Source organism: Spironucleus salmonicida, chromosome 4 (genome assembly GCF_000497125.1).
Source record: "Spironucleus salmonicida strain ATCC 50377 chromosome 4, whole genome shotgun sequence".
Lineage (NCBI taxonomy): Eukaryota > Fornicata > Diplomonadida > Hexamitidae > Spironucleus > Spironucleus salmonicida.
The window spans coordinates 636,095-662,665 of NC_090599.1; the positions used below are offsets into that span (position 1 = coordinate 636,095).

The 26,571-nt window shown below is 39.9% G+C and overlaps 20 protein-coding genes across 20 annotated transcripts; 8 read left to right on the forward strand and 12 right to left on the reverse strand. All coding sequences in view use genetic code 6, as the record gives it.

Moving 5' to 3' along the window:
* Nucleotides 1–910: 910 nt before the first annotated feature.
* On the forward strand, nucleotides 911–2,548 carry SS50377_23828 (Transmembrane domain-containing protein; the record flags this gene model as incomplete). The annotated part of the gene is made up of 1 exon (XM_067907692.1): nucleotides 911–2,548. One exon carries the CDS (start codon nucleotides 911–913, stop codon nucleotides 2,546–2,548), a length of 1,638 nt encoding a protein of 545 aa, XP_067764666.1.
* A 13-nt stretch (nucleotides 2,549–2,561) lies between these two features.
* SS50377_23829 (SHIPPO 1-like protein) lies at nucleotides 2,562–3,737 on the reverse strand (the record flags this gene model as incomplete). The annotated part of the gene is made up of 1 exon (XM_067907693.1): nucleotides 2,562–3,737. One exon carries the CDS (start codon nucleotides 3,735–3,737, stop codon nucleotides 2,562–2,564), a length of 1,176 nt encoding a protein of 391 aa, XP_067764667.1.
* A 486-nt stretch (nucleotides 3,738–4,223) lies between these two features.
* On the reverse strand, nucleotides 4,224–4,943 carry SS50377_23830 (uncharacterized protein; the record flags this gene model as incomplete). Its single annotated transcript, XM_067907694.1, has 1 exon — nucleotides 4,224–4,943. The coding sequence occupies one exon, from the start codon at nucleotides 4,941–4,943 to the stop codon at nucleotides 4,224–4,226; it is 720 nt and encodes a 239-aa protein (XP_067764668.1).
* A 47-nt stretch (nucleotides 4,944–4,990) lies between these two features.
* On the reverse strand, nucleotides 4,991–5,959 carry SS50377_23831 (uncharacterized protein; the record flags this gene model as incomplete). The annotated part of the gene is made up of 1 exon (XM_067907695.1): nucleotides 4,991–5,959. One exon carries the CDS (start codon nucleotides 5,957–5,959, stop codon nucleotides 4,991–4,993), a length of 969 nt encoding a protein of 322 aa, XP_067764669.1.
* A 1,543-nt stretch (nucleotides 5,960–7,502) lies between these two features.
* On the forward strand, nucleotides 7,503–9,140 carry SS50377_23832 (Transmembrane domain-containing protein; the record flags this gene model as incomplete). The annotated part of the gene is made up of 1 exon (XM_067907696.1): nucleotides 7,503–9,140. One exon carries the CDS (start codon nucleotides 7,503–7,505, stop codon nucleotides 9,138–9,140), a length of 1,638 nt encoding a protein of 545 aa, XP_067764670.1.
* A 13-nt stretch (nucleotides 9,141–9,153) lies between these two features.
* Nucleotides 9,154–9,621, reverse strand: SS50377_23833 (SHIPPO 1-like protein; the record flags this gene model as incomplete). The annotated part of the gene is made up of 1 exon (XM_067907697.1): nucleotides 9,154–9,621. One exon carries the CDS (start codon nucleotides 9,619–9,621, stop codon nucleotides 9,154–9,156), a length of 468 nt encoding a protein of 155 aa, XP_067764671.1.
* Nucleotides 9,622–10,052: 431 nt separating this feature from the next.
* SS50377_23834 (uncharacterized protein) lies at nucleotides 10,053–10,541 on the forward strand (the record flags this gene model as incomplete). The annotated part of the gene is made up of 1 exon (XM_067907698.1): nucleotides 10,053–10,541. One exon carries the CDS (start codon nucleotides 10,053–10,055, stop codon nucleotides 10,539–10,541), a length of 489 nt encoding a protein of 162 aa, XP_067764672.1.
* Nucleotides 10,542–10,840: 299 nt separating this feature from the next.
* Nucleotides 10,841–11,044, forward strand: SS50377_23835 (uncharacterized protein; the record flags this gene model as incomplete). Its single annotated transcript, XM_067907699.1, has 1 exon — nucleotides 10,841–11,044. One exon carries the CDS (start codon nucleotides 10,841–10,843, stop codon nucleotides 11,042–11,044), a length of 204 nt encoding a protein of 67 aa, XP_067764673.1.
* A 503-nt stretch (nucleotides 11,045–11,547) lies between these two features.
* Nucleotides 11,548–13,107, reverse strand: SS50377_23836 (uncharacterized protein; the record flags this gene model as incomplete). The annotated part of the gene is made up of 1 exon (XM_067907700.1): nucleotides 11,548–13,107. One exon carries the CDS (start codon nucleotides 13,105–13,107, stop codon nucleotides 11,548–11,550), a length of 1,560 nt encoding a protein of 519 aa, XP_067764674.1.
* Nucleotides 13,108–13,244: 137 nt separating this feature from the next.
* SS50377_23837 (uncharacterized protein) lies at nucleotides 13,245–13,841 on the forward strand (the record flags this gene model as incomplete). The annotated part of the gene is made up of 1 exon (XM_067907701.1): nucleotides 13,245–13,841. The coding sequence occupies one exon, from the start codon at nucleotides 13,245–13,247 to the stop codon at nucleotides 13,839–13,841; it is 597 nt and encodes a 198-aa protein (XP_067764675.1).
* Nucleotides 13,842–13,859: 18 nt separating this feature from the next.
* SS50377_23838 (uncharacterized protein) lies at nucleotides 13,860–14,099 on the reverse strand (the record flags this gene model as incomplete). Its single annotated transcript, XM_067907702.1, has 1 exon — nucleotides 13,860–14,099. The coding sequence occupies one exon, from the start codon at nucleotides 14,097–14,099 to the stop codon at nucleotides 13,860–13,862; it is 240 nt and encodes a 79-aa protein (XP_067764676.1).
* A 1,144-nt stretch (nucleotides 14,100–15,243) lies between these two features.
* Nucleotides 15,244–15,648, reverse strand: SS50377_23839 (uncharacterized protein; the record flags this gene model as incomplete). Its single annotated transcript, XM_067907703.1, has 1 exon — nucleotides 15,244–15,648. The coding sequence occupies one exon, from the start codon at nucleotides 15,646–15,648 to the stop codon at nucleotides 15,244–15,246; it is 405 nt and encodes a 134-aa protein (XP_067764677.1).
* A 1,260-nt stretch (nucleotides 15,649–16,908) lies between these two features.
* SS50377_23840 (uncharacterized protein) lies at nucleotides 16,909–17,148 on the forward strand (the record flags this gene model as incomplete). Its single annotated transcript, XM_067907704.1, has 1 exon — nucleotides 16,909–17,148. One exon carries the CDS (start codon nucleotides 16,909–16,911, stop codon nucleotides 17,146–17,148), a length of 240 nt encoding a protein of 79 aa, XP_067764678.1.
* Nucleotides 17,149–17,166: 18 nt separating this feature from the next.
* Nucleotides 17,167–19,374, reverse strand: SS50377_23841 (uncharacterized protein; the record flags this gene model as incomplete). Its single annotated transcript, XM_067907705.1, has 1 exon — nucleotides 17,167–19,374. The coding sequence occupies one exon, from the start codon at nucleotides 19,372–19,374 to the stop codon at nucleotides 17,167–17,169; it is 2,208 nt and encodes a 735-aa protein (XP_067764679.1).
* Nucleotides 19,375–19,418: 44 nt separating this feature from the next.
* On the reverse strand, nucleotides 19,419–20,636 carry SS50377_23842 (uncharacterized protein; the record flags this gene model as incomplete). Its single annotated transcript, XM_067907706.1, has 1 exon — nucleotides 19,419–20,636. The coding sequence occupies one exon, from the start codon at nucleotides 20,634–20,636 to the stop codon at nucleotides 19,419–19,421; it is 1,218 nt and encodes a 405-aa protein (XP_067764680.1).
* A 61-nt stretch (nucleotides 20,637–20,697) lies between these two features.
* Nucleotides 20,698–22,854, reverse strand: SS50377_23843 (uncharacterized protein; the record flags this gene model as incomplete). Its single annotated transcript, XM_067907707.1, has 1 exon — nucleotides 20,698–22,854. The coding sequence occupies one exon, from the start codon at nucleotides 22,852–22,854 to the stop codon at nucleotides 20,698–20,700; it is 2,157 nt and encodes a 718-aa protein (XP_067764681.1).
* Nucleotides 22,855–23,046: 192 nt separating this feature from the next.
* Nucleotides 23,047–23,817, forward strand: SS50377_23844 (Transmembrane domain-containing protein; the record flags this gene model as incomplete). The annotated part of the gene is made up of 1 exon (XM_067907708.1): nucleotides 23,047–23,817. The coding sequence occupies one exon, from the start codon at nucleotides 23,047–23,049 to the stop codon at nucleotides 23,815–23,817; it is 771 nt and encodes a 256-aa protein (XP_067764682.1).
* A 15-nt stretch (nucleotides 23,818–23,832) lies between these two features.
* Nucleotides 23,833–24,588, reverse strand: SS50377_23845 (uncharacterized protein; the record flags this gene model as incomplete). The annotated part of the gene is made up of 1 exon (XM_067907709.1): nucleotides 23,833–24,588. One exon carries the CDS (start codon nucleotides 24,586–24,588, stop codon nucleotides 23,833–23,835), a length of 756 nt encoding a protein of 251 aa, XP_067764683.1.
* Nucleotides 24,589–24,700: 112 nt separating this feature from the next.
* On the forward strand, nucleotides 24,701–25,663 carry SS50377_23846 (uncharacterized protein; the record flags this gene model as incomplete). Its single annotated transcript, XM_067907710.1, has 1 exon — nucleotides 24,701–25,663. One exon carries the CDS (start codon nucleotides 24,701–24,703, stop codon nucleotides 25,661–25,663), a length of 963 nt encoding a protein of 320 aa, XP_067764684.1.
* A 556-nt stretch (nucleotides 25,664–26,219) lies between these two features.
* On the reverse strand, nucleotides 26,220–26,378 carry SS50377_23847 (uncharacterized protein; the record flags this gene model as incomplete). Its single annotated transcript, XM_067907711.1, has 1 exon — nucleotides 26,220–26,378. The coding sequence occupies one exon, from the start codon at nucleotides 26,376–26,378 to the stop codon at nucleotides 26,220–26,222; it is 159 nt and encodes a 52-aa protein (XP_067764685.1).
* Nucleotides 26,379–26,571: the final 193 nt, after the last annotated feature.

The window sequence follows — 26,571 nt, forward strand, 5'->3', positions numbered from 1 at the left end:
TATTTATTTTATAGAGATTTACTGTTATATTGGTATTTAAGAATCACAATTAATACCAAGTTGAATTTATGTATAATTAATCTCCTTAAGTTCCAAATATAAACAATTCTGTATATAAAAATTATTTGTATTATATAATGTACTAATATAAATTATACACATAGTTTAATATGTAAAGTGCTCTGCTTAACTAGATATTTATATAAAAAATGATTTTTAAATTTGTGTAAATATTCTACTTCTATATAAATTATTACCAATTTTAATTATATAGTTACTGATATTCTGAGAGTATTGTGATTTATCATAATAATAAATTTAAAAATCTGTAAAAACTGAAATAACATTAAGAATTATTATTAAATAATAATTTATTGTTATCGAGTACACTAATTAGTAAATTTAATTTCATGAATATAAAGATAAAATTATTTGATGTAAAGTACATAATAGTGATATAAATTCAAGGACTAGGTTATGATAAGCAAAAATAATGAACCTCTTGACAAGCTAAATTTTAGTAACAATAAATAATCAAATTATTTATTAGCTATTAATGGATTAAAATAACACCGTAGGATTTTTTTAAAGGAATTTTAGAATTTTTAATAATAAACTTTATACTTAACGAATACTCGTATTAAAAGGAGTTAAATAATTTAAACTAATAAAACGTATCTATTATAAGATATATTGTATATGTTTATATTATGTAAACTTCTGGGTTTATTCGAAGTAGATACAAAATTAAAATATAACAGACGGTTATTACTTATTTTTAATTTCTAAATATAATAATTATATAATTTATAATCATAACTTTAGATATTAATAACTCGCTGTCTTTTTATAAACTAAAATATAGAAAAATAGATACAATTATCTTTTAAATATTTTATTCTCACTATAAATGAGTGTCACACCGGACGCGATCAACATCATCCACAAGGGCAGCGGGGACGACGGCCTCCTGCCCGCCAAGCTACCACGGGAATCCTCTAAACCGTACCTAGCGTACCGCAAGTTCGTCGAGTTCTTCTTCCCACCCTCGGTATCGGACGGCGGTTGCTCGCGCCTGATCTCTATCGAGTTCACCCGCGGCATCGCCATCTTTATCATGATAGTCGGTCACGAGGCCCTGACCTCACTGTCGCTGGAGGAGCGGACATCGCCAGTGCTGTGGCGCAAGCTGCTGTTCTACGCGCTTGTGACGCCCATCGGGGTGCTGACGGGGTGGCGGTCCATCTTCGTCCTGCTTTCGGGGATCGGGATGGGATACTCCTTCTTCCAGAAGATCACGTACCCGAACCCCCGCCATATGGTTGCGTAGACACTGCTCTCGCTGCTGGGGTGCGTGCTGCTGCTCCCGCTGTACTACGTGTACCACACGCTGCAGGTTCTATCCTACCAGGACCCGCTCGGAGACTTCAAACTGGCCACACCCTTCTACACCAAGCTCGACACGCTGTCCCAGGCGCCCATCTTCTTCGGTCTCTCGCTGCCGCTCACGCTGCTCGTGTTGCTCGCGCTATACCTGTGCATCGGCTTCCCACTGCGCAAGCGCCTGTCGCAGGAGCGCATTCTGGTCGTTATCGCAGTGGTGTGCACCGTGATTGCTTGCCTGCAGAACTTCCTCTTTTCCTACGTCTCTCTCGGGTTGCGCCACCTATTTTCCCGTACCTGGAAGTACGAGAACATCCCCGCTGCGGACTGGCCAATCGAGTGTCCCGCGAATAAGCTCAATCAGCAGACCTTATTCGGGGCGCACATCCAGTCCATCTTCATGCACTTCCTCGCCGGGGAGGTTATGCAGGTGAACCCGCTCTTCAGCTACTTCTTCGTTGGCTTCGCCTACGCCGCCATGCTCGTGCGCTTCAAGCTCATCAAGAAGCAGCTGCTCGACCGCGATGACCGTGAGGAGGCAGCCACCGCGTACCAGGCCGAGCGCCGCCGGTACATTATTATGGGCTGGGCCTACCCCGCGTTCTGGTTCCTCATCAGCGTGCTCGTTAGCGTACAGGCGCGCCAGGAACTCAAGTCCGGGCTCCGCAGCTACGTCTTCGACATCACCATGTTCCTTGCGAGCCAGCAGCCCACCGACTGGTGCCTGGTGCCTGAGTTTTCCTGCCCCACGCTGGTTGCGGAGATAGTGCTCCTGAACCTCGGCTTCTACCTCTTCGAATTCGGTACCAAGCCGGTGACCTACGTACGCACGCAGCGTATCCTCTTCCTCCGTCGTTTTTCCTCGATGAGCTTCACCTACTTCGTGTTCTCGCGCTACCTCGGCAGACCAATGTACAGCATCCTACGCGTCAGCAAACTCAACTCGCTCACCACGCTGCAGTTCTACGGCTACATGGGCATCTACTTCTGTGTAACGCTCTGCATCCAGCTCGCGCTCGACACCATCTACTGCCGGCTTATGCCAGACTGGATCATCAAGCGGTGGTCAGACCTGTTCATGGTCAAGAAGAGCGCCCGCACCGAGCTCAGCGATAACCACCTCAACGTGCGGCCGGTAATCCTGTTCGGCAAGGTGCTAGAGTGAGTCAGATACCAACTCAGAAATACGCCCCGGGGCCAGGCGCCGTCTCCCTCGCCGGCTTCTTGTGCCGCTCCTGGATCAGCAGCGAACCCCCGCGCTTTTGCACGACCACGTTGTACTCCCCGGGTCCTACGGTAGGCTTAGGCTGCCGCTCCTGCATCTGGCTGAACTTAGCGCTCACGTTCTGGAAGATGCGGTCCCGCGAGATCTCGTATTGGCCAGGGCCGGGCGCCGTGCCACGCTCCGGGGCGGCCTCCCGCTTCTGCCCGATGTACCCGCCCTTCGGCTATGTATCAGGGATGTATGTTGGTCCAGGAGTTGGATCGACTTTATTTTCATTCCTATCAAAAATCTTACCACCTTTTCCGTTGAGTGTGCTTTTTTATGGCTACATCGCTATATCATGTGTTTCTACTTTATTCAAGTCGTTGCGATTACTTTTTGACATGAGTCCACCTGCTGTAGTAACCCATTCCCCTACCTTCTAGTGATCACCAGGGCCTGGTCCAATTGATGATTTTTCTAAAGGTTTTGTTGCAATAGAGAAACTTTTGCCTGATATAACAGTAGCGTCATAAGAGCCTGGTCCTGGAGTCGCATCTTTTTGAACACTCTATACTTTTTAGGCTATATATCCATTAGTTCCTTGAGGTTTACGTGATATATCATATTCTCCAGGTCCGACTGATATTTTTTGTGATTTTTCTTATAATTATGAGAATTTTGAACTTTGAGTCTTTAAAAACGATTCTCTATTAATAGTATATTACCCGGGGCCAGGAAGGAAATTTTTTCGTGATTCTTATCGCTTCTCTCCAATATAACTACCTTTCGGTTTTTCTCCAGGTAGCACATAATAATCTGGTCCTGCCTATACTTTGGTATTTCGTTTTTCAAAAATTGTACCTCCTTTTTAATTAAGACTAGATAACTAACCAACAAGATCTACATCAGGATTTTAAGATTTTTTTTCTGGTATTCTCGCACTCTAAGTCATTTTACCCCCTGGGAGTGCTTTCCACACTTCTGGTTTTTAATAAGATCCAGGACCAGGAGTATCTTTAACAACATTGCTCATATGCGACGGTGGTATAGTAATAGGTTTTGTATTTCCAAATGCGCATGGTAGAGATGATTTACTAAGGGCTTTCAGTCTTTATTACTTAAGAATCTCATCGCGCGCGGTAAGCATTATTTAGATTTTAGAAAGATAATCTGCACTTATTATATATTCAATATATTTATTTATTTTACTCACAACTAATTATGAAAATTTAACGATGATCACGAAAGCACTGATATCTTCAGTTATATATTATATCTGCTCAAATAGCAAGCTAGATTATTTATTAATAATCATTCAGTACTTTATTTAGTACTCTTTCATCAAAAATATATATAATAAATATTAAATAAAGTTCATATCTTCATAATCGTTTATATTAATTTCAGAAATAAGTATCCCATAAATAAATTTAGTGAATGATACTAAATGTAGTAATTTTACTAAAATGAAAAGGTTTAACTTTAATAATAAATTTATATAATAAAAATCATATTTCTATCAAAACTATTGCAAATTATATAATATTGCTTAGAATATATTTTGGTATAAACTTTCACGATGCTTAAGAGCTAATTAAAAGATGAAATTCAATAAAAATAAGAGCATTCATTTTCAAAGTTCGTCTTTGCTAGACAGTTTCAGTTCTAGCTTGACGACAGCTTCTTCAAGTTCACGAATACGTAATCTTAGACTATGTTCCATATAGTTACGAATAGCTCTTACACTTTACCCTTTCCACTCTTCCCACTGTGGTTCAACTAGATCTGCAACTGACGTGACTTTGAGATATTTATCATTTCGCATGATAACACCACTTTCATATATTTTAAGTTTCTCGCAAATATCTGGTAATTATTCGCAGTAAATAATACTAATGGTTTCATTAATAACAGTTGAAAATCTGCTCATAAACCCAAGAATAGTTACACAATGCTCACATGTAGGTGTGATAAAAATAGTAGTAACATTTTCAATGTATTCAGATACTTAAACTAAATTTGGACTAGCTTCAGTAGTCTTCAATTATAAGTACATTTTGAGCCTAGAATTTGTCAAAGGGTAATCTAGTTTCTCAGCAGACCCGTCTTAAATACTGAGTACAAATATTTAAGGTATTTATGCAAATTCTGGGAGCTTAAATACTTCTACATTGGCTGGATCTTTCTTATCGACAAAGAAAAATTTTAGTCCCGAAAATGATGATTCCAACGAAGAAAATTCATTTTTAAAAGTAAATGGAGCAGAAAAATCATCAAAATAAACAGCAACTGAGTAGTTCTGTTATTTTATATATTCAAACGTAACAGTCTCAATACAAAGATAAATCAACATTAAAGTGAAGTGGTGCGGATAATTGATATTAACATATAATATTCCACTCAGATATCAGGAACGATAAAACGGCCCTTTTACGCAATAATACTTGGCAGCTTCTCCTTCAGTTTCACATCTTCTAGAGGGTCTCTATAAAATTAGCCCATATCTAATTTGTATCGTGCACATACCCTTTTAAGCCCCAGCATCGCATATTAGAGCTATTTTCGGACGCCGACCGCCTCACTTTCCTGCTGGTTAATTTGGCTCTTCCACTCCAAATACTATACTTTCCATTGCCGTAATAGCACCAATTCGTCGTCGTTATCCTTAAGTGCCTTATCTTAGTCAATAATTTTTCGTTCCAATTCCAAGTTTTTCTTCTTTAAGATCATGTTGCGCTTTCCAAGCTGCATCACCTCCTCCCGGTTTATTTCGGCGTCCAATTCGAGCTCTTTAATGCGCTTTTCGGCCTTCATTCCAAACTCCAAATTCTTCCACAATTCTTCATCCTGGCTCCGCAGTTGCAGCCGCAAGACTTCCTTTTCCGCAAGCGCACAACGCGCCTTATCTGGCAGTTTCCGGAGTTCTTTGTCGACGTTGTTCTCGATTGTGTTCTCAAGCTGCAGTTGGAACTCGGCCGCTAACCCGGCACGAATTTGTGTCACTTCATCGCGGGTCTGCTGTATGGAGATCTTGTGTGATTTACGAAGCGTAATCTGCTCGTCGCGCAGCGTGCTGATCTGCTGCTTCAGGATCTCGTTCTCCCGTCGGAAGATGAGTAGTGTGGCAACCTCCTCGGATTTCGTAGAGATCTCGATCTGGAATGCCGTGACCTCGCCCTTCAAGACCATAATTTGTTGCTCGAAGTTGTACGAAAGGTTGTTGATTTCGCTTATTTGCTTGTTCCTAAGCTCCTAGAGCTAGTGCTCTGCACGCGCAAGACGTTCATCTTTTTCATCGATAGTTGAGCGTAGATAGGCCGTCAAAGCCTCAGACTGACGTAGTTTTTGCTGTAGGTCGTCGATATCCATTTGAAATGCGTGTGGAAAAATATATAGGAAAATATATAATAATTAGACTAAAAACTTAGAGAAATTGCAATGGAATTGGCAAAATGTGTAGTTTATGAGCGAAGTGATAGGTGAGGTCTATGTATAGGCATATGAGTTTTAAAATTTATTAGTGTCGGTTTTATTCCAATGAATAGATAATAGTAACTAGAAAAAAATAATTTATAAGATTTAAGGTAAAATTAATGAATCTTTTATATGTGATTAAAAATAGGTTTTGGTTTTGCTTTAATACACTATGTATAGTGTTTTTGAAGTTATAATTAGGTGTGGTATTTTTGGAATGAAATTAACTATTAGTAAGAAGAATGAGTTTCTCTTGAACCATATTAAATGATAGATAAATTTTGATATGTAAATAATGTTGGTAGTTATATAAAGCCAATAGCTTCAAGTTGGTATAATTTATCTTTAATGATGTTCTAAAAACTAAAAAGTTTTAAAGTTTACGAATTAATACATATTCAAACTAGCAAATTATTATATGAATTAATAAATTATCGATCTATGCCTCTTATTTATCAGTATAAATAAAAAATTAGAAAACTAAGAATAAGATATTTAACTGCTTGCATTAATATTATTCTTACGATAGTCTTGCTATTTCAAAATTTATTGTTGTCATTATGTATATAATTGCTATTTAACTTTTAATCAGTAAATTTGATTATTTAAATTGAGACTATGCTTGATTCAATTTTCAGGTTAAAAAATATATATACGCAAGTGATATTTTGGTTTTGTAAACTATTCAATCATATAGCTAGTATTTCATATTGAGGTATTTATACTCCGGGTTAAAATGGTTATTGCATATTCAAAACATCATACTTCAATTTATATTTCATATATCAATAGCTTTTAACTTCATTTATTTTTATATTAGTATGTTTATGAATAAATAATATTATTAATATATAACGTAAAATTAGTAGTTATAATCCTAAAGAGGAATAATAATTATTTATAATAGATCTTTTATAATATGTCAAAAAAACAAAGAAATGTTATAAATGACAGATAAAGTAATTTTCTTTTATTTTGTAAAACTAATAGAGGCGATATATATTATTATTTAGTATTAGTTACTACTATGCATCAATTTTAGTATGAGTACATTGCAAAAAATATTTACATATAATTTTTCGTACAATATCTATTAAATGTATCAATAGTTAATTATTTTATTGTTCACATATGAAATTAATAAAGATAAATAAAGATAATTCCGGATAATTATGTATACCATTTTTTCTAAATACAAAATTATTAAACTAATAAGTAATTATTTACTTCTTAGAATAATCGTAACATATTTAAAAATAATAACTGATGAATGTATTCATAATATATTCTACAAGTAAAAAGAAAAAACTACTTTCTTTTTGATTAAATATATAAAATAAATGTTATTGTATTAGAATTCTTTTATGTTTAAACCGCTTAAGAGATCAATGTATTTAATTAAATTAACTAATTTATTAAAAAAATCAGTAATCTAAAAATGAGTGTCACATCGGACGCGATCAACATCATCCACAAGGGCAGCGGGGACGACGGCCTCCTGCCCGCCAAGCTACCACGGGAATCCTCTAAACCGTACCTAGCGTACCGCAAGTTCGTCGAGTTCTTCTTCCCACCCTCGGTATCGGACGGCGGTTGCTCGCGCCTGATCTCTATCGAGTTCACCCGCGGCATCGCCATCTTTATCATGATAGTCGGTCACGAGGCCCTGACCTCACTGTCGCTGGAGGAGCGGACATCGCCAGTGCTGTGGCGCAAGCTGCTGTTCTACGCGCTTGTGACGCCCATCGGGGTGCTGACGGGGTGGCGGTCCATCTTCGTCCTGCTTTCGGGGATCGGGATGGGATACTCCTTCTTCCAGAAGATCACGTACCCGAACCCCCGCCATATGGTTGCGTAGACACTGCTCTCGCTGCTGGGGTGCGTGCTGCTGCTCCCGCTGTACTACGTGTACCACACGCTGCAGGTTCTATCCTACCAGGACCCGCTCGGAGACTTCAAACTGGCCACACCCTTCTACACCAAGCTCGACACGCTGTCCCAGGCGCCCATCTTCTTCGGTCTCTCGCTGCCGCTCACGCTGCTCGTGTTGCTCGCGCTATACCTGTGCATCGGCTTCCCACTGCGCAAGCGCCTGTCGCAGGAGCGCATTCTGGTCGTTATCGCAGTGGTGTGCACCGTGATTGCTTGCCTGCAGAACTTCCTCTTTTCCTACGTCTCTCTCGGGTTGCGCCACCTATTTTCCCGTACCTGGAAGTACGAGAACATCCCCGCTGCGGACTGGCCAATCGAGTGTCCCGCGAATAAGCTCAATCAGCAGACCTTATTCGGGGCGCACATCCAGTCCATCTTCATGCACTTCCTCGCCGGGGAGGTTATGCAGGTGAACCCGCTCTTCAGCTACTTCTTCGTTGGCTTCGCCTACGCCGCCATGCTCGTGCGCTTCAAGCTCATCAAGAAGCAGCTGCTCGACCGCGATGACCGTGAGGAGGCAGCCACCGCGTACCAGGCCGAGCGCCGCCGGTACATTATTATGGGCTGGGCCTACCCCGCGTTCTGGTTCCTCATCAGCGTGCTCGTTAGCGTACAGGCGCGCCAGGAACTCAAGTCCGGGCTCCGCAGCTACGTCTTCGACATCACCATGTTCCTTGCGAGCCAGCAGCCCACCGACTGGTGCCTGGTGCCTGAGTTTTCCTGCCCCACGCTGGTTGCGGAGATAGTGCTCCTGAACCTCGGCTTCTACCTCTTCGAATTCGGTACCAAGCCGGTGACCTACGTACGCACGCAGCGTATCCTCTTCCTCCGTCGTTTTTCCTCGATGAGCTTCACCTACTTCGTGTTCTCGCGCTACCTCGGCAGACCAATGTACAGCATCCTACGCGTCAGCAAACTCAACTCGCTCACCACGCTGCAGTTCTACGGCTACATGGGCATCTACTTCTGTGTAACGCTCTGCATCCAGCTCGCGCTCGACACCATCTACTGCCGGCTTATGCCAGACTGGATCATCAAGCGGTGGTCAGACCTGTTCATGGTCAAGAAGAGCGCCCGCACCGAGCTCAGCGATAACCACCTCAACGTGCGGCCGGTAATCCTGTTCGGCAAGGTGCTAGAGTGAGTCAGATACCAACTCAGAAATACGCCCCGGGGCCAGGCGCCGTCTCCCTCGCCGGCTTCTTGTGCCGCTCCTGGATCAGCAGCGAACCCCCGCGCTTTTGCACGACCACGTTGTACTCCCCGGGTCCTACGGTAGGCTTAGGCTGCCGCTCCTGCATCTGGCTGAACTTAGCGCTCACGTTCTGGAAGATGCGGTCCCGCGAGATCTCGTATTGGCCAGGGCCGGGCGCCGTGCCACGCTCCGGGGCGGCCTCCCGCTTCTGCCCGATGTACCCGCCCTTCCAATGTATTACTAGGATTAGTTATTGATTTGGTAGAATAACACCTTGAGAGTAATTAAATTTTTTAATTACCCTATAGTAACTTACAAAAAAGTATTAAAATATAATAAATACATGAATAAGTTTTTACGTTAGTTACAGATTTTTTACTTATTATAATTTTTTATATTATGAGGTCAATAAAAATAAAAATGTAAACATGTGTTTTGTTTACTAATTCGATCTTCAAAAAGTAGCAGTAAATAGTACCATTCGAAAGATAAAGAAATTAAGTCATAGTATATCTTAAGGAGAAACAATTAATAATTGATCTAAATAGTATTAACACAGCAATTATTCGTGACGGTTCTACTGAGAAAATATCAGATCGAAAGCAAAATATATCTGTTGAAATTAAAATAGATTAATCATTACCAATTTCATCGGAATTTTTAGATTCTCCACATTTAAATTTTACATTTCGACCATAAGGGAATAGAGAATACACTTTACTTTCTAAAAGCTTAGGATCATGTTATTCGGGTAGTTTTTGCCTTGAAGATGGTTGGAAATGATCTTAGCCTAGTTAGTCTGAGGCTTTAAAAAGTGATATATAGTAGTATTATATATTAAATACTATCTTCGTTAATATAATGGACATCTAACCGAAAACGGATCAACTTACTGAACTCGCTCTGTTAACGCTTTATGATTTCCCAAGAAAATTAGATACTTATCTATAGGTACTAACATATGCGTAATAACCCCCAGTTCCAAATGAACCAGCTCCACTAACATTTAATATGTCTATTCCCGTTGGAATAACCAACTAGATAAAGTTCGGCGATTAAGAAGTAATATATCCGCCAGAAGTATATAATTAAGGCCTTAATATTGAAAATGGAAAGGATAAATTTGAGCTCACCTTGGAGAGAAGTTAGATGATGGTTGATCGTATTTTTGAGGCTGTTGATAATATCGACTAATCAATTTTAGTATATCAAGATTTTGACATAGATAATTTGAGGCAATAAGAAAAAGATGTAGAAAATGAACTTCAAAAGGAAATCGAAAATTTAAAGGTAGCAATATCAAAAGTAGATGGAAAAATGCGTTAGATGGAATTAGAGAAGTGGGGATGAATTAAGAGTTTTTTCAGTTTCTAATTCTTTTATGAACTAAATATTTGATATAATAATATGAGTAATTAAGTTGAAGTTTTTGTGGTTTTAAGCAATAAACGAAACTATTATATCATGAAAACAAATACTAGTGTCAATAATTAAGAAAAGTGTTTACAGTTTACTTAAATAGATATATTATGTATTTTAAGACTACTTTAAATTAATATACAATTTAAATTATTTTTACTGAAATAAAAATCAACCATATTATATTATATAAAATTATAATATTAATATTAAACCACAAAGTATAGAAAATGAAGTCAAGATGGTCAAGAATTTTATAGAAAAATAAAATGATCAAGGTCAAATCACAGGATATTATTGCACACAAATTACAAGCAACTAATTACTCGTATTTTCAAGATAATAACGGCGAGGTTATAAAAGGTTACTACCATCCTCTTCATTTTGAAGCTGATTTTCTGGTAGAAGAAAGCGATATGATCCCAGCACAGTGAATATTTTATTGTTAGCAAAATTATTTTACTATTTCATGTAATATTTCCCCAAAATCTTGAGCTTCTAATATTAAATCTTTATATTAATTTTGAAATTAATATACAGTAATATACATTATAACATACTTATAATAACTGAAGAACCACTTTAAACTGAAGCGAATTTGTAATGCTCTACAGAACTTTTACTCGCTCTGTCCAACGTCGTCAACATCAATATTATGCCTTAGAATTTGCCCTATTTCAGCCGTTTCGCAGTCAGTTTTTGACTCGTTTCCAGTGCTATCGTTGCATATTTGCGATATGACAAGCACTGTGAGACCTCAAAAACAAAAGCATTCTTAGTGTTTTCACATTGCATCTAATAAAGTATAAATCCGACCCAAGGCATTTCCACCTTTTCCTGCCAGAGCCTTCACCAAAACTTCTAAGAAAGTGTACAGTGTCGAACTGCAAATCTTAGTTGCTATATCATATAGGCTTTTTTCGGGAATCTGGAAAAATCACCGCAGCTGCGGTATCAGTAGCGCCACGTAGATCACTACCGTCAGTAAAACTCCCCCGAAGATTCCAATCGTGGGATATAGTGCGCCCGCGGTGTCCTCGAACGAGACGTCGAGAATCTTAAAAAATTCGAAATTATTCGTCACGTACGTCAGCGTCATTGTGGACGATTTCGCCTTAGAGATGTAGGCCTTCTGGCGCTGGTAAAAGTCTCCCTCCGCGAGCGTGAAGTTCGAGGTTGTTAGTGCGTTAGCCCTGCCGAGTTCGAGCTTGTAAAACTGGCGTGGTTCGAATTTGAGCTCCTTCAGCATGGACTGGAAGGTGGTCCGGGATACAGTGGTTTCGTCTAGTTGCAACACTTACTCCACGTAAATTGGCAGGCCCTTGGAGTATAATTTAGCGCACCTCTCCGTGTTGGTGGGAAATAAGACTACGCTTGTCTCGGAGCGGCTCACGATGATATTCATGGCGGTAAAGCAGGAAATTATCACATCAACGAACACGCTTTCTTCATGAATAATTGTTTCGTCGTCGTAAATTACGAAGAAAAACTGCATTTGGAGATTATCTGGAAGTTACAAAATTGACATGTTTTGGTATGCGTGCTTAAAGGTTAGCGAAATTAGTTGGGCAAGGTTTTTTAGTTATTCTATAAGTTCTAACTGCTGCTGCTAAAATAAAATCTGGAGCTTGACATTGTACTTCTCGTCTTCATCCACTAGTGAATAAAAGTTTCCAATTACATCAAATTCATTGCTATTTACTCCTGACTTAAGATTAATTTTCTCTAAAAATTTGTTATCGTCAGACTACGTTACTAGTACTTAGCTAACAATTTGCTTAATCAGCGTGGATCCCACCGTGGTATAATGCATCTGCATGCGCAGTTAAAGGCTCCGGTCGATCGTAAACTGCTCGAAGAACATGTTAAACTCATTCTGCTGAGATTCGTTAAGCTGGTCTTTGAACACCTGATAGAACTTGGTGTCGAGATGGACATAGGGGAACTTGAAGCCACCGGGGCCCGTGCTGGTGTTTGCCTTGATTTCTATGCTGTGCCACTCGCCGCTGACGAGGTACTGGAATTCTAGCACCGGGTCCCGGATCGCGCAGAAGTTCGGCTGCACCTCCAGGCTGAGGTAGGCACCTGGCCCTACGCGCAGGTACTTGAGCTGGAGGTCCGACCAGCAGTTGGAGATGTTGGCCTGCGTGTTCTGGATGCGGTAAAAACTCCCAGGGAACTCCAGCTGCCCCGAGATGTTGACCTTGTAGGCCAGCCTAGAGAGCAGGGCCATCGCCTGGAAGGTTGCGTTTGCCACGCTCTTCACCTCGACTGTGAGGTTCCTGTCTGAGTAGTACTGGAACTCGGAGGTAATTTCCTTAACGGCCCCTGCGTCCAGATACTGCAGGTAAACCACCGCCTTCGAGTTGTTGAACGCCACGCACTTACTATCAATACTGTATGCGGGTTAAAAATACACGTTAAACTACAATTGTTAGTTAATTCCCTCCAGCTCCGCGTACTGGTTAAAGCATGTCAACTATATTGCGAACAACATTATGAAAAACTAGTTATGAAGTATATTATTTATACTTTAATTTGTAAATTGTTATTATTTTTCAAATTGTTATTTTCTTAATTTCTCTATAGTCTTTTTTATCTAACTGCATATTATATAATGATAATAATGAAGGGATGTACCTCGTAGTATAGATGGATCTACTGGACTCCGAGCAGGGCTTCCTGGGGGCGGTGCGGTACGTGCGGGCGGAGGGCTCGACGGCGGATCCCTTTGTTCTTCGCGGTCGCGAGGCGATCAGTGCGATCCCGCGCCTGCAGGCGGTGTACGACGTGCGGGCGGCCCAGGAGCGCTTGGACGTGGGGGTTGGCCTGGACCGGCTCCTCGCTAGCGGGGACTGCGAGCCCGCGTTGCGCACGCAGGATGATGCGGTGGACTACAGGAGGCGGCCGGGGGCGGCGCGGGCGAACTCAGTGGGGTGCTTCCCCGTGCAGATGGACCCCGACCACCTGACGCTGCATAAGCTGTACCACGAGGCAGTTCCGGGCAGCTAGTATACCGAGATCGGCGAGGCGACGACGCTGCTCGAGTCCGTAACGGAGGATGCCCTGCTGTCGCTGCAGCCGCAGTTTGGCCTGAAGCTGGCCGACGCCGTGCTGGTGGCTCTTTGCGCTATAAAGGAATTACGCAAGCTGCAGCGGGGGTTCCTCCGCGGGGAGGTGGGTATTATCGGTCAGAGCCGCACGTTGAACCGAATGACGAGCGGACACTGAGTGAATTTGAGTCACAAATCATATCACTAGTTTCTACAGGATATATTTCAGGTCGGCGATGTCCTTTTCAATCCCCTAGTTCATAATCAGCTTGAGCGAGTCAGTGCCAGGACGAAATTTGAAGTATGCATTTTTAAGCTGGACGATGCTGAACTTAGGTAATAAGCTTTGAACAAACTTCCAATCGTATCCGAACTCACGAATCGTATCTAGAAGAACCTCTATCTATTCATGAGACCAAATTTATTTTTTGCTCATTTTAATTGGTTTGTGTTCACACCTTATACTACCCTTAATTGGAAATTTTAGAGTTAAACAATTCCATATTGGGTTATAAAACCATATATCTATATATTTTGAGAAACCAAGTAAAAACGAAATATAATGAGGATGATTATATATGATAATCTAACCCCAGTTTACAAACAAGATAATATCTTTAATTGCGTCAACATTTAAATAGAGAATTATTTTAGTTAGTAATATATTTAACCAGATTTTAAGTCACCGATGAAACATAAAATGAAGTATATAACTGCTAAATATTAGTCATTGGAAACTAAATAAAATGAAAAGATAAAATCAGTTTTACTTTTGAAAATACTTTGGGTAATCATTTTCTTATAATTATTCTCGTTCGCCTTGTATAATCGGCAAATGCATAATTACATTTAAATGGAATACTATTAATTCAATGAAAGAGTCGAACTTATAATACTTTCGTTTTACGATGACTTTATGGCAGATCTTTTCGGAGTTTAGACACTTGATAAAGGGGGGGGGAAATAAGTAGGAGCTCATATCCTAGGTATCTAAGTATTCTACATGCTCGAATTATTACTAAAAACTCTACTATAATAATTGAAAATTATTTATTTTGGTTTATATAAATAAAATAGTAACACCTATCTCATTTTATTACTAGTAATATAATTATTGAAATAGGGCTTGCAAATTAACTAGGTAATTACAAATATTCAATAATTAATTTATACCAATGGGTCTATATCAAAAATAGTTATTATCTAACAGAATTTAATTTTTGTAAAATAATTCATATTCAATAAAATCACTATTGCTATTATGTAAATTAAGATTAGCTGGAGCTTTAATTATGATGATAATCTTAGTAAAACTGTATAAATTATAAAAATTGAATATATACTTCTTCATTATTTATTTTTGATTACTTCATATATAGTCAGAGAGTAATGCATTTTTATAATTGATTATTAAAAGATTAGTTTAAAAGAATGTGTTTTTATTTAAATGGAATAAAAATGGTCTATACGAAAAATTTATCAGTAAAAAGAAGGAAAAATATAAAAGTATACAATACTACAAACATATTCAACTTATTTATAATATACTATATAAATAACGTTATACTATGGTAAATTGTTCAAAAATAAATACCATTCTTTCTTTATATTGTGATACATGACTTTTCTGTAAATTTTAACATGTACTACTAAAGTAAATTAATAATCTATATGCGATTCTGAAACCACTCTAAACAAAATTTTTTATCTGTTTTAAATATCTAATAAATATATTATGTGTAATTTTCATTATTTTTCGTTGATTTCTTGTTTAACATTATTTTAATTTTTTTAAAAATAACTTCATCAGTATTTACTAAGATACCTCCAGATTCAAAGCGAACTTTTTAACGTTCTAGAGCTTTCTTTTTGATATAAAAATTACAAATAATATGGGTCAAATTAAGTTTATTGTTTTGATATATTAAGGATTGCTCTAATTTTAATTGGTCTTGTTCAAAGTAATTAGGTTAATTAAATTCCATTTATGATATATTTAAATTAATTTACTAAATTTGTTAAAGTTTATTAAGACTAGGTGTAATACGTATTTATTTAAATCTCGTTGGTTATTTTTACTAAAATTAAGCAGGGGATATTACTCTAGGTACACTAGATACTAACGCTTTTGGCTTGGTTTAAATTTGTGATATGAAGCTCTCTAATTAGTCTAAATTTGTTGGCAACCGTTTTGAACGCTTAATTGATGTCATTATAAAATGTGTTAAATTTATTAAATATTATATTTGAAATAATATGTTATAAATTTATATTATTAATATTAAAATAAAAAATATATATTATTAATAATATATAATACTTTTAATTAAAATAATATATATATAAGAAATATTGTGGAACTAAGAAATAAGGATGATAATAACCATTTTCAACCTTTTAATAGTAAACTGTGTTTATATCAGTTATTTGCACCAAATATCTATAATAACTGAAAGTCATAGTTTTGTAAGAAATTGATTTATGTTATCTTATATAATTATATCCAAATAATCTACAATTTTTCGATATGTAATCCGTTAATACATTTCGTTAAATGTTTAAATAAGAATATAAGTAAAGGTAAATTAATTACTCGTACTTTAATAGCAACGATAAATCTCTTTGTAGAAATATTGTCATGTAGTATAATATACATATGATAATATAATATTTAAATTTAGAATACTTAGATACCTAGGATATGAGCTCCTACTTATTTCCCCCCCCCCTTTATCAAGTGTCTAAACTCCGAAAAGATCTGCCATAAAGTCATCGTAAAACGAAAGTATTATAAGTTCGACTCTTTCATTGAATTAATAGTATTCCATTTAAATGTAATTATGCATTTGCCGATTATACAAGGCGAACGAGAATAATTATAAGAAAATGATTACCCAAAGTATTTTCAAAAGTAAAACTGATTTTATCTTTTCATTTTATTTAGTTTCCAATGACTAATATTTAGCAGTTATATACTTCATTTTATGTTTCATCGGTGACTTAAAATCTGGTTAAATATATTACTAACTAAAATAATTCTCTATTTAAATGTTGACGCAATTAAAGATATTATCTTGTTTGTAAACTGGGGTTAGATTATCATATATAATCATCCTCATTATATTTCGTTTTTACTTGGTTTCTCAAAATATATAGATATATGGTTTTATAACCCAATATGGAATTGTTTAACTCTAAAATTTCCAATTAAGGGTAGTATAAGGTGTGAACACAAACCAATTAAAATGAGCAAAAAATAAATTTGGTCTCATGAATAGATAGAGGTTCTTCTAGATACGATTCGTGAGTTCGGATACGATTGGAAGTTTGTTCAAAGCTTATTACCTAAGTTCAGCATCGTCCAGCTTAAAAATGCATACTTCAAATTTCGTCCTGGCACTGACTCGCTCAAGCTGATTATGAACTAGGGGATTGAAAAGGACATCGCCGACCTGAAATATATCCTGTAGAAACTAGTGATATGATTTGTGACTCAAATTCACTCAGTGTCCGCTCGTCATTCGGTTCAACGTGCGGCTCTGACCGATAATACCCACCTCCCCGCGGAGGAACCCCCGCTGCAGCTTGCGTAATTCCTTTATAGCGCAAAGAGCCACCAGCACGGCGTCGGCCAGCTTCAGGCCAAACTGCGGCTGCAGCGACAGCAGGGCATCCTCCGTTACGGACTCGAGCAGCGTCGTCGCCTCGCCGATCTCGGTATACTAGCTGCCCGGAACTGCCTCGTGGTACAGCTTATGCAGCGTCAGGTGGTCGGGGTCCATCTGCACGGGGAAGCACCCCACTGAGTTCGCCCGCGCCGCCCCCGGCCGCCTCCTGTAGTCCACCGCATCATCCTGCGTGCGCAACGCGGGCTCGCAGTCCCCGCTAGCGAGGAGCCGGTCCAGGCCAACCCCCACGTCCAAGCGCTCCTGGGCCGCCCGCACGTCGTACACCGCCTGCAGGCGCGGGATCGCACTGATCGCCTCGCGACCGCGAAGAACAAAGGGATCCGCCGTCGAGCCCTCCGCCCGCACGTACCGCACCGCCCCCAGGAAGCCCTGCTCGGAGTCCAGTAGCGCAGCATGCCCGGTCGCCAGCAGACAGGCCTTCACACCCTGCACGAACTGCGCTAGCACAGGGCCAACAGCGTCGACGTCGAACTGTTTCAGGTCTACAACGAGCTCCTGGACGTCTAGAACAGCATAAGCTGGCTCGAGGGCGCGCCCCAGCATCTTTTCGACGAAATTAACGAAATTCGCATGCCGCTGAACTACAAACTCAGGATAGAGGCACGCGGCGTAAAACTCGGCCGTCAGCGTCGCGAGGCGGCTGTCCACGACCTCCAACAGGTCCAGCGCGAAGCAGCCTGGGCGGATAGCGGCCAAAACGCCGGAAATCGCCTCTATCTCCTCGGGCGTCGCCTCGCACACCGCAGCCTCGCGCGCCAGGCGCTGCTCGCGCACGAAGTCGTCAACAGCAGCAGCATCCGCAGCCGCGTGCTCCCCGGCCGTGTTCTGCGCACTTTCGACCTCCGAAACGACGAAATTTACGCCGAAATCGAAGAGGATTTTCGTGAAAATCCGCGCAGCGAACGCGTAGCGGACGCAGTTCTTAACGCTGAACTGCAGCGCGAGCACGTGCAGCTGCTGCCCCAGAATCGCACGTTTCCGCAGGTGCCGCGCCTGCGCCGTCACGTACTCGAGGCACGTCCTGGCGTCGAAGAGCTGGAAGCGGTTCAGGGGCGCTGCCAGCGCGTCCGCGTAGCGCGCAGCATGGGAGGCGAGCTGGATGTGCGCGTCGTAGGAGCGGTATTTCGTGGCGCAGAGCTTGCACTCGCCGCCCTCGTCCGCGACGCCCTGGGCGTACTTTTCGTGCGCCTTCGCGGGCCGCAGCGCGGGCCTCTGGAGCTGCCGGAAGTCGCTGTCCAGGAGCTGCAGCAGCAGCTTTAGCTGCGCGCTGAGCGGCGCGATCCGCGCGGGCGCCGGGACGTGAAAATCGCCAACGCGAATCGCCGCGCGCAGCGGGCTGTTCAGATCGTGAAAAAGCGTGTTTGTTGGGTCGAGTTCATCGCCGGCGTCCAGGAGCGTTTCAGGCGCGAAAATGCTGAACTCCGGGCCCCTGAGCTCGAACTGCGCCAATCGGTCGATGTTGGCGCGCAGAAAATCGGCGATTCCGGCCCGTGGGAGCCGCGCGGGGTCGAGCTGCAGCTCCTGGAGCGTGTGCGGCCGCGCGGTGTCGAAATTTGGGAAGTTCTGCGACGTTTTGGTGTGCTGCTCGATGCTGCACGAAATCCAGCCTGCGAGAACGCGCACAACCGCGCCCAGGCGCTCTTCGTATACCTGGTAGAACTCCGCCTGCTCGACTGCGCGGGTCTGCGCGTGCAGCCCGGAGGGCGTGAGGCCCTGCGTGAGCCTGGCGCAGATCGGGCGGATTAGCAGCGCGGGCGAGGGCAGGAGGAGCTCGAATGAGGGCTCGAAAGATGGAATATTTAGGTAGAAAAGCGGGTGTGTGGGGTCGTCGCAGAGTGGGATGTGCGTCTGCACGGGGCGATAGTAGCCGTTTTCGGTCTCGTGCGCATGCAGTAGGGGCGAGTCAGCTGGGGTGCTGTAGGCATGATTTTTGGTTATTTTGGGGTAGAAGAGCTTGCCGAAGTCCTACATCATGAGCTAGAACGCTGGTTCGTCCGGATCGCTGTTTTCACTTTTTTACATTCTCGTGGAGTGGAAAATTATATATTACTTATATATGTTATAAATCACTATTGATATGTCCGGCTTAATTTCAGCCCAAATAGCTCCTTGTCGCTCTCCATGACGCGTTGGTGCAGTTGCGCGTTCTCGTACCGCAGCTTCTCCACGAGCATGCTCTGATTCGCAATCTGCTCGTTCTGCAGCGCGTAATCCCGCTCCTTTTTATCGATTAGCATATTTGCTTATTGTAGCTGGTTTCGTGTTTCCTGAATCTAATTTTGGAGTGGTAAAACCGCTTCATTTTCGAAGTTTTGGAGCACTTTTTGGATGTCCGCGCGAGCCGCCTGGACACGCAAACTGCGCAGTTTTGGGGTGTCTGTTTCGGGGAATTCGGCGCTCAGGACAATCTGCAGGAGCTGGGAGGTGAAGGGGCAGCTGGTTTAGGCCCCTGAGGCCTAAAAACTGTTATTTTATCGGGTTGAGGAGCTGTTAAAATTCCTGGTTTGAATTTCAAATTAATTTTCGTTTTTCATTCCACTCATATAATTTTCCCTTCCACTTTCATAATTTTTCATTCCAAATTCTCCACCCATACTCGCCCTCTACAACATGCCTTCAATTTCGGTCATTTTGAGCTTGCTGACGAGCTTTTCCTCGACGTGCGCTGTCTGGATCTCCTGAATCCGTGCCTACAGGCCCGCGACCTCCTCCTTCGCGCGCTGAATTTCGTCAAATTTTGAAGCTATTTTGACCGTTTCGCGCCGGTCCTTGAAGGACTGCGTTCTGAAGGTGTTTTCGAGCTCCTGGATGTTCTCTTGGCTCGCCGCGTTCTGTTTCTTGAGCTGTACCTCCTGCTGCTTGACGACGTTCTTAAGGTTCTTGATTTCCGCGTTCATATCCTCCAGTTCAACGTGCTGCATTATAAGGTCTTCGTAGATAGCCTCATTTTGTGCAGTTTTCCGCGGGGCCTTCAGCCGTGACGACGCGCGCGACGTTTTCTAACCAGTGAGCACGTCCGAGAAGGCCGCAATTACACAGAATATCTCCTTGCGGTAGAGCTATGCTGAGTGCGGGACGAGGTCAGCGATCTCCTGCAGCACGCGCTAGATCTGCTGAATTTTCGTCTTCTCCTTCGCCTGCAGTTTTGGCAGCTTCGCAAGCTGCGTGGACATGGCGAGGGCGCGTTCGATGCGCAGCACGATGGCTGGGTCCGAAATGTTCTTCATCTGGGTCGCCAGGTTGAGGTTTTTGAGTGAGTCGTGCGCGAAGTGGAACTGCTGCATTTTTTAATTTTTTGAAGCGGAATTTCCTATTAGCTATTATTATACAATAATATGTCGTTTTTCACTTCTTTTTAGCTTTGGGATCCACAACCTCAACAATCTGCACTTGCAGCCCCATATCCATCACTTTTCTGCCCCTGTCGGTCTGCACGCACTTCTAATCCCTATTTTCGACCACATCCTTGTAGTACTTGATGCTCCCGTTCACCAAACCGCTCAAATTGTCCAGTTTCCTCGCGAAATCCGTAACTTCGAGCTGGATGCAGCTAGCGAGCCCGCTAACGGCCGTCGTGTAATTCGTGCTCTCGACCTGAAGCGCCTGCGCCATCGCGTTCGTCTTGAAGCTCGTGAGGGCCATATTCATCGGATTTTGCGAGGTCGATTTTATGGTCTGATTTTCGAACGAAACGTTCTAAAACTGCTTCCTGAGCTCTAAATAGCTGTAAACGAGCCCATTTCGGACCGCCGCCAAATCGATGCTTTGTTATATCAGTTGCTATTTTTCAAATTGGCCCTAAACGACGATATTCTGGAGCTTCTGGATCGTGAAATCGCGTTTGCTGATCTGGAAATGGAGCTCGCGGCAGTGCTTTAGCAGAAAATTCATTTTCTCCAGAACGTCGATAAAGCCCTGCCCGTCGCTCTGGAACTTTTCGCGGTTTCCGGCGTTCAAATTCTGCTGAATTTCAAGTATGTGCTCGGAAATCGAAAATGTCAATTTCGCGAATTCTGCGCTCTAAAACTTCGCCTCCTCGAACGCCACGCGCGCGAAATCTTCACTCGCGTGCAGCGTCGAATTTTGAGCCGAAATTTCGATGTTTTCGCCGTTCCATTCGATATTATTTTATTTAAAATAAGTCATTATTGCTTGGTCCGGATCAAGTTTACGGTCTTTTAAATATTATATGATTTAAGTGGTCATTTCGTTCAATTTTTTTACGGTTTCGTTCCTTTTTTCGAGTATTTTTTGGAGCTCAGAAACGCTGATATTGGCTTTTCCGGCTTAAAATTTCGCGTTTACGGCGTTTTCGGCCGAAATTGCGACCTAATTGACCAGAAAATCGATTTTTCTGGCGAGTTGATTTGGCAGCAAATCGACTTGAATTTGCCCATTTAAGGCGCAGTTTGCGAGTTTCTGGACCATTTCGTCCGATAATTGAATTTCACTTTAATTGTCGATTTCCACTCCGAACTGCATGACTTTCTCAACTGCTTCTTTTTGGATTTGAAGCTCATTTTGAAGGCCGCAAACGAGCGTTCTGAGCGTCTCGTTGTCGCACGCCTCGCGCTTTAAAAGCGAGTTGTTGTTGAAGCGCTGCTCTCTGACGAGCAGCGACGCCGTGCGGTCCCGGAGCTCAATCAGCGCCTTGCAGGCCTGCACACCGGAGCCTTTGAACTCTTGCTGGTAGACTTGGACCGGATTGTGCGATTCTGTGACGTTTTTGGACTCGGAAATTGCAATTTCAGTTAGCGATTGCTCGTGCGTCTCCGAATTGATCGTCTGTGCCTTCTGCTTCATGTTCTCGGAGATCGCCTGGCGCATCAGAAAGTTCTGCGACTTGAGCGTCTGGAGCTCGGCGAGCAGCAGCTGGAAGGAGATCGTTTTTGCGGGTTTTTCTACTCCGTCGATAATGATGACCTCGTTTTTCATCGTTTCCAGCGCACTCTGTGTGATCGTTTCTAGTGCATCGGGGAGCTACGGGGAGGGGTAGCCTAGTTCCGTCGCCAGCAGCTGCGAGTCCTGGACCTGCTTCTCGATTCGGTTAATTTGGGCTATCAGTTGGTCCGCGTCGAAGTTCCCAAACTGTTCACCAACGATTTCTAGCTGCTTCTCAGCGTACTTCTACTTCGCCTGGGAGAGCGTCTGTGTGGTGTCCAGCTGCTGGATCTCGGCCTGCAGCTGATTTTGCGCGTTCTGGGATACCTGAGCCATCTCCCTGAAGAACTCGCCCGCCTCGAGCGCCTGAATGGTGTCCTGGTCTGCCATTCTGGACTGAAGGGAGGTTTCATCGTAGACGCGCTAGTCCAGGCGGTCCTTGATCTGCGTCAGGATTTGAGCGTGTTTCTGGAAATTCAAGCTATGGTCTGAGTAGGTTGTGGGCATCAGGTTTGGCAACGTTTGCATAGGCCCACGAATGCGTTGCTGGTAGAGAGGTGAGGATTTGTTGAGCGTATTTTAATGCAGCATGGTGCGTTGGGACTTGGTCAGGGTTTGCATTTTAGAAAAAATTGCGGAAGGTTGTTGTTAATTAATGTTATGAAAAATATTATATGATAAAAATACCATAATGTTAGTTTTATAATAATAGGTATTATATATAAATTAATGAGATTTTATAAACTTAGGGCTTGCTTGAATAATATATTAGATATTATATTGATAATATGATATATTGTATTCCTAAAATTTATGGATATTGATATGGATGAACCATAGATGGATGAGTCACGGCCTTCCATCACACAAAATATGCCTGTACAATCAAAAATTTAATAACTAGTATTTAATGAACCTCAATCGCCTGAAATTGAAACATTAAACCTACAACCTTAAACATCTTCTTAACCCCCTATTTTCTTCGATCCTAATGCTAATAAAAAGACAAAGCATTCTTTATTTAACAAAAACAATAATGTTGAACCACTTAAGCCAACAAATTCATTCATTACACCGAACATAAATTCATAAGACCCTATTGACTCAACAATAACTTATACTGCACCGAAATCTTCGACAAAATATTATCATGAAGATGATAATATAAATTATGATGATAAATTTCCCATAACCTCTGATAAAATGAGCAAATTTGTATCCACGGTTGTTATCATATCATCGGCATGTTTAGCTATAGGATTCTTTATTCCAATTTTTGCAGTCCCAATCACTTATAGTTTATTTTGGACTGCATTTTTCTTTGTCTCAATTCATGTATCAGTGATTATTGCCTCTTGTAAAGCCAAGCATTTTTATCACTGGTGCCATAAAAACTGTAGAGTATTAATAAGGCGATAATACTTATTATTTATCTAAGCAATATGCATATAGTTATACCCATTTTACTTTTAGACAAATATTATTGGGATGGTTGTTGGTAGTGCCTTAATTTTACTAGGAGCATTTTTTACAGCTTTAGGACTAATAGGCCTGGTAGTTGGTGCCATTAAAAATCGTGTATGAGTGAAAATAGCATTATCACTTTTATCCAGGTTTTTTAAACCGCTTTTTAAGTACTTTAGGAGCTTTAACCTCATCTTTGTTGATCTCATTAATTTATGGTTCTTTTATCTCTTTTATTTCTTTATTATCTGCAGGTTTCGTGATTTCTGGAATAGTTATTGATTTTGGTTTTAATGGCTATAAAGATGTGGTAGTTTCTGGTATTTTATCATTCAGTTGTTGTTTGTCCACACTATCATGACTCATACTAGCTATACTTTCCTTATTTTCATTACTTAATAGAATACTGTCTTGCAGTAATTTCTATGTTATTTTGAGTTAATTTTCGCTATCTTCGGCTTAGATTTGCAAACGCAAAATAACCTGCTTCATACCAGTAATTTAATCATTTAATTTATTATTTTCATACGTTTTAGTTTTTAAGTTTTACGAAATTTCTATCTTTTCCTAGTCTTCAAATATGATTTATATACCTTGATTTTCTTATTTTTACTAAATCAATATAGTTTATGTTGTTTAATCAAGCCTAGCTATTTTTGGTGGAGGTTAGGTATTAATTTAGATAGGTTATTATGATGCTAATTATCGCTTTAAGTCATTAACAATATGTTCAAATTCAACTTTTTGTGTAATAATTTTTTCCTAAAGTAATTATGTATTATCAGGTTATTTTTGTAGTGATATCGTAGAAGTATTTGCTAACTAAATTTGTAGTGTATCAAGTTACTTTAATAGCAAAATATTCTAAATACGCAGATCATCAATTGACATTTTGTGTATTTTATATAATAAGATATAATAATACCATACTCAATATGTATATATTTGTCTATTTTTAGTTATACTTTATTATTAAATATTAGGCTATTTTGTAAAAATAAAAATGCGCTAAACTAAAAAGCCTCCAGTTTTAAACTCTGTACCTAATATAATGCTCCACTATCAGAAAGATCCGTTTCTATGTGTTAGTAAAATCTAAGAATTCTTAGAAAGTAACCCTCAAGAAACAGTTTACAAATATGACCAATTTGATAAATTCTTATTAAACTTTGGAAAATCAGTACAATAAGATCCATTAACATCTGAAGCTATAGAAATACTCTAGAAGAAGCGTGAGGCAGCATAATAAATTAGAACAGCAAAAATTAAAATTTTGAGGCCAATATCAAGTTTATAAACCAACGTTAATATTAATTTAGAGCCTTAAAAACCAAAAGGAATTAAAAGTGCAAATAATATAGTGATGGTGCCATATATAGATAATAACAAGGTAGTAACCAGAGAGACTATTCCTTTATAGGTTTCTAAAAATTTAGAGTTAAATACACCAGTTTAATAAAATATTGTATCTAGTACTTAAAGAAAACCTATAACCTTTTAAGAATAGAACAATATATTCCATAGCTTCTAAAACTAAACTAAGCATAAAAAGTTATATTTTTCAGAATTTGATCTTGTTTTGCCAGTATAAAAATTGGAAACCGAACCTATACAACAACATTCTGCTATCTCAGATGATTTTGATGAAGAAAGCTCTCATAATCCGGAGGTGAAAGAAAATTTTAATAAAATAAGCGAGCTTTTTGCCTAAAAATATTCGAAAGAAACCATTAGTAATTCCCCAAAACCATCTGAACATGATGATTTTGATTCTTCTGATTCATTTAGAGAAGAATAACTTTCAATTTTAGATAAACTAGAAGCTATGAAGCACGAAGTTGATGCATCTGAATTTGAAATTTAGTCAGCTTTTGATGATATAAATGTTAAAATTGATATTTAGTCAGATTAGAACGACGAGTTTGGAAGTTTTGACTTTGGAGAAATTGGAGATATTTAGTTTTGATCTCGAGTGAATTTGTAAAGATAATAATATTTTTATTTCTACTGAATAATGATCACATGTTAACTTCTTTATGCTAATTCGGATTAATTAATTAGTTCATAAAGTGGAATTGCATACAGTTATTTTATTATAAATTATTATTTGAGAATATATTTAAATATTTGATTAATTAAATTGATATTCCTAAGTGCTTATCTCAATAAATTGGTTAGTATAAACTAAATAAAGATAACATCCTTGTATTACCATATATATAAAGGTTAACCAAGAGTTTATATTTTTATAATTTAAAAATTTAGTTTATGTAAATTAAAAAAATAAGATCATTCTATGCTTTAAGTCATAAATCATAATACTATGATAAATTTAGGCTAATATTAAAACGGAGAAGCAAATATATTATTGTGTAATCCAGATTCTCAAATTATCAATTATAACTAGTGCCATTATAAAAATTTAACCTGAATATAGACATGAATTTAATTGATTGTATATACAAACATGGTGTAAATATATACTAGAAAGTATTACCTTATTCAATGACAGTCAATGTATGTCATACTCCATTGGAAAAATCACATTCTCGTAATGATCGACCTGTCTTCTTAAGCTAATCAGATAAATAATCAGGACTTAAAATTTCGTCTAATGAAGTTTTAGTTTCAGAAAAACAATGGCTTCTAATTGTTTGTAATTAAATAGCTGCGCATCCCATTTTTAGAAGAAAACTTTAATTATTAAAAAGTATTATATATCTATAATATGTTTTTAAATAGATAAGTTATATAAAGATAAATTTGTATTTTAATAGGAATTCAGTAATGAAAATTAATATTATTGAGATAAAGCGGATTCATTAAAAAACCCATAAAATAGGTATATTTTATGAAAAATCTATTTGTCATAAG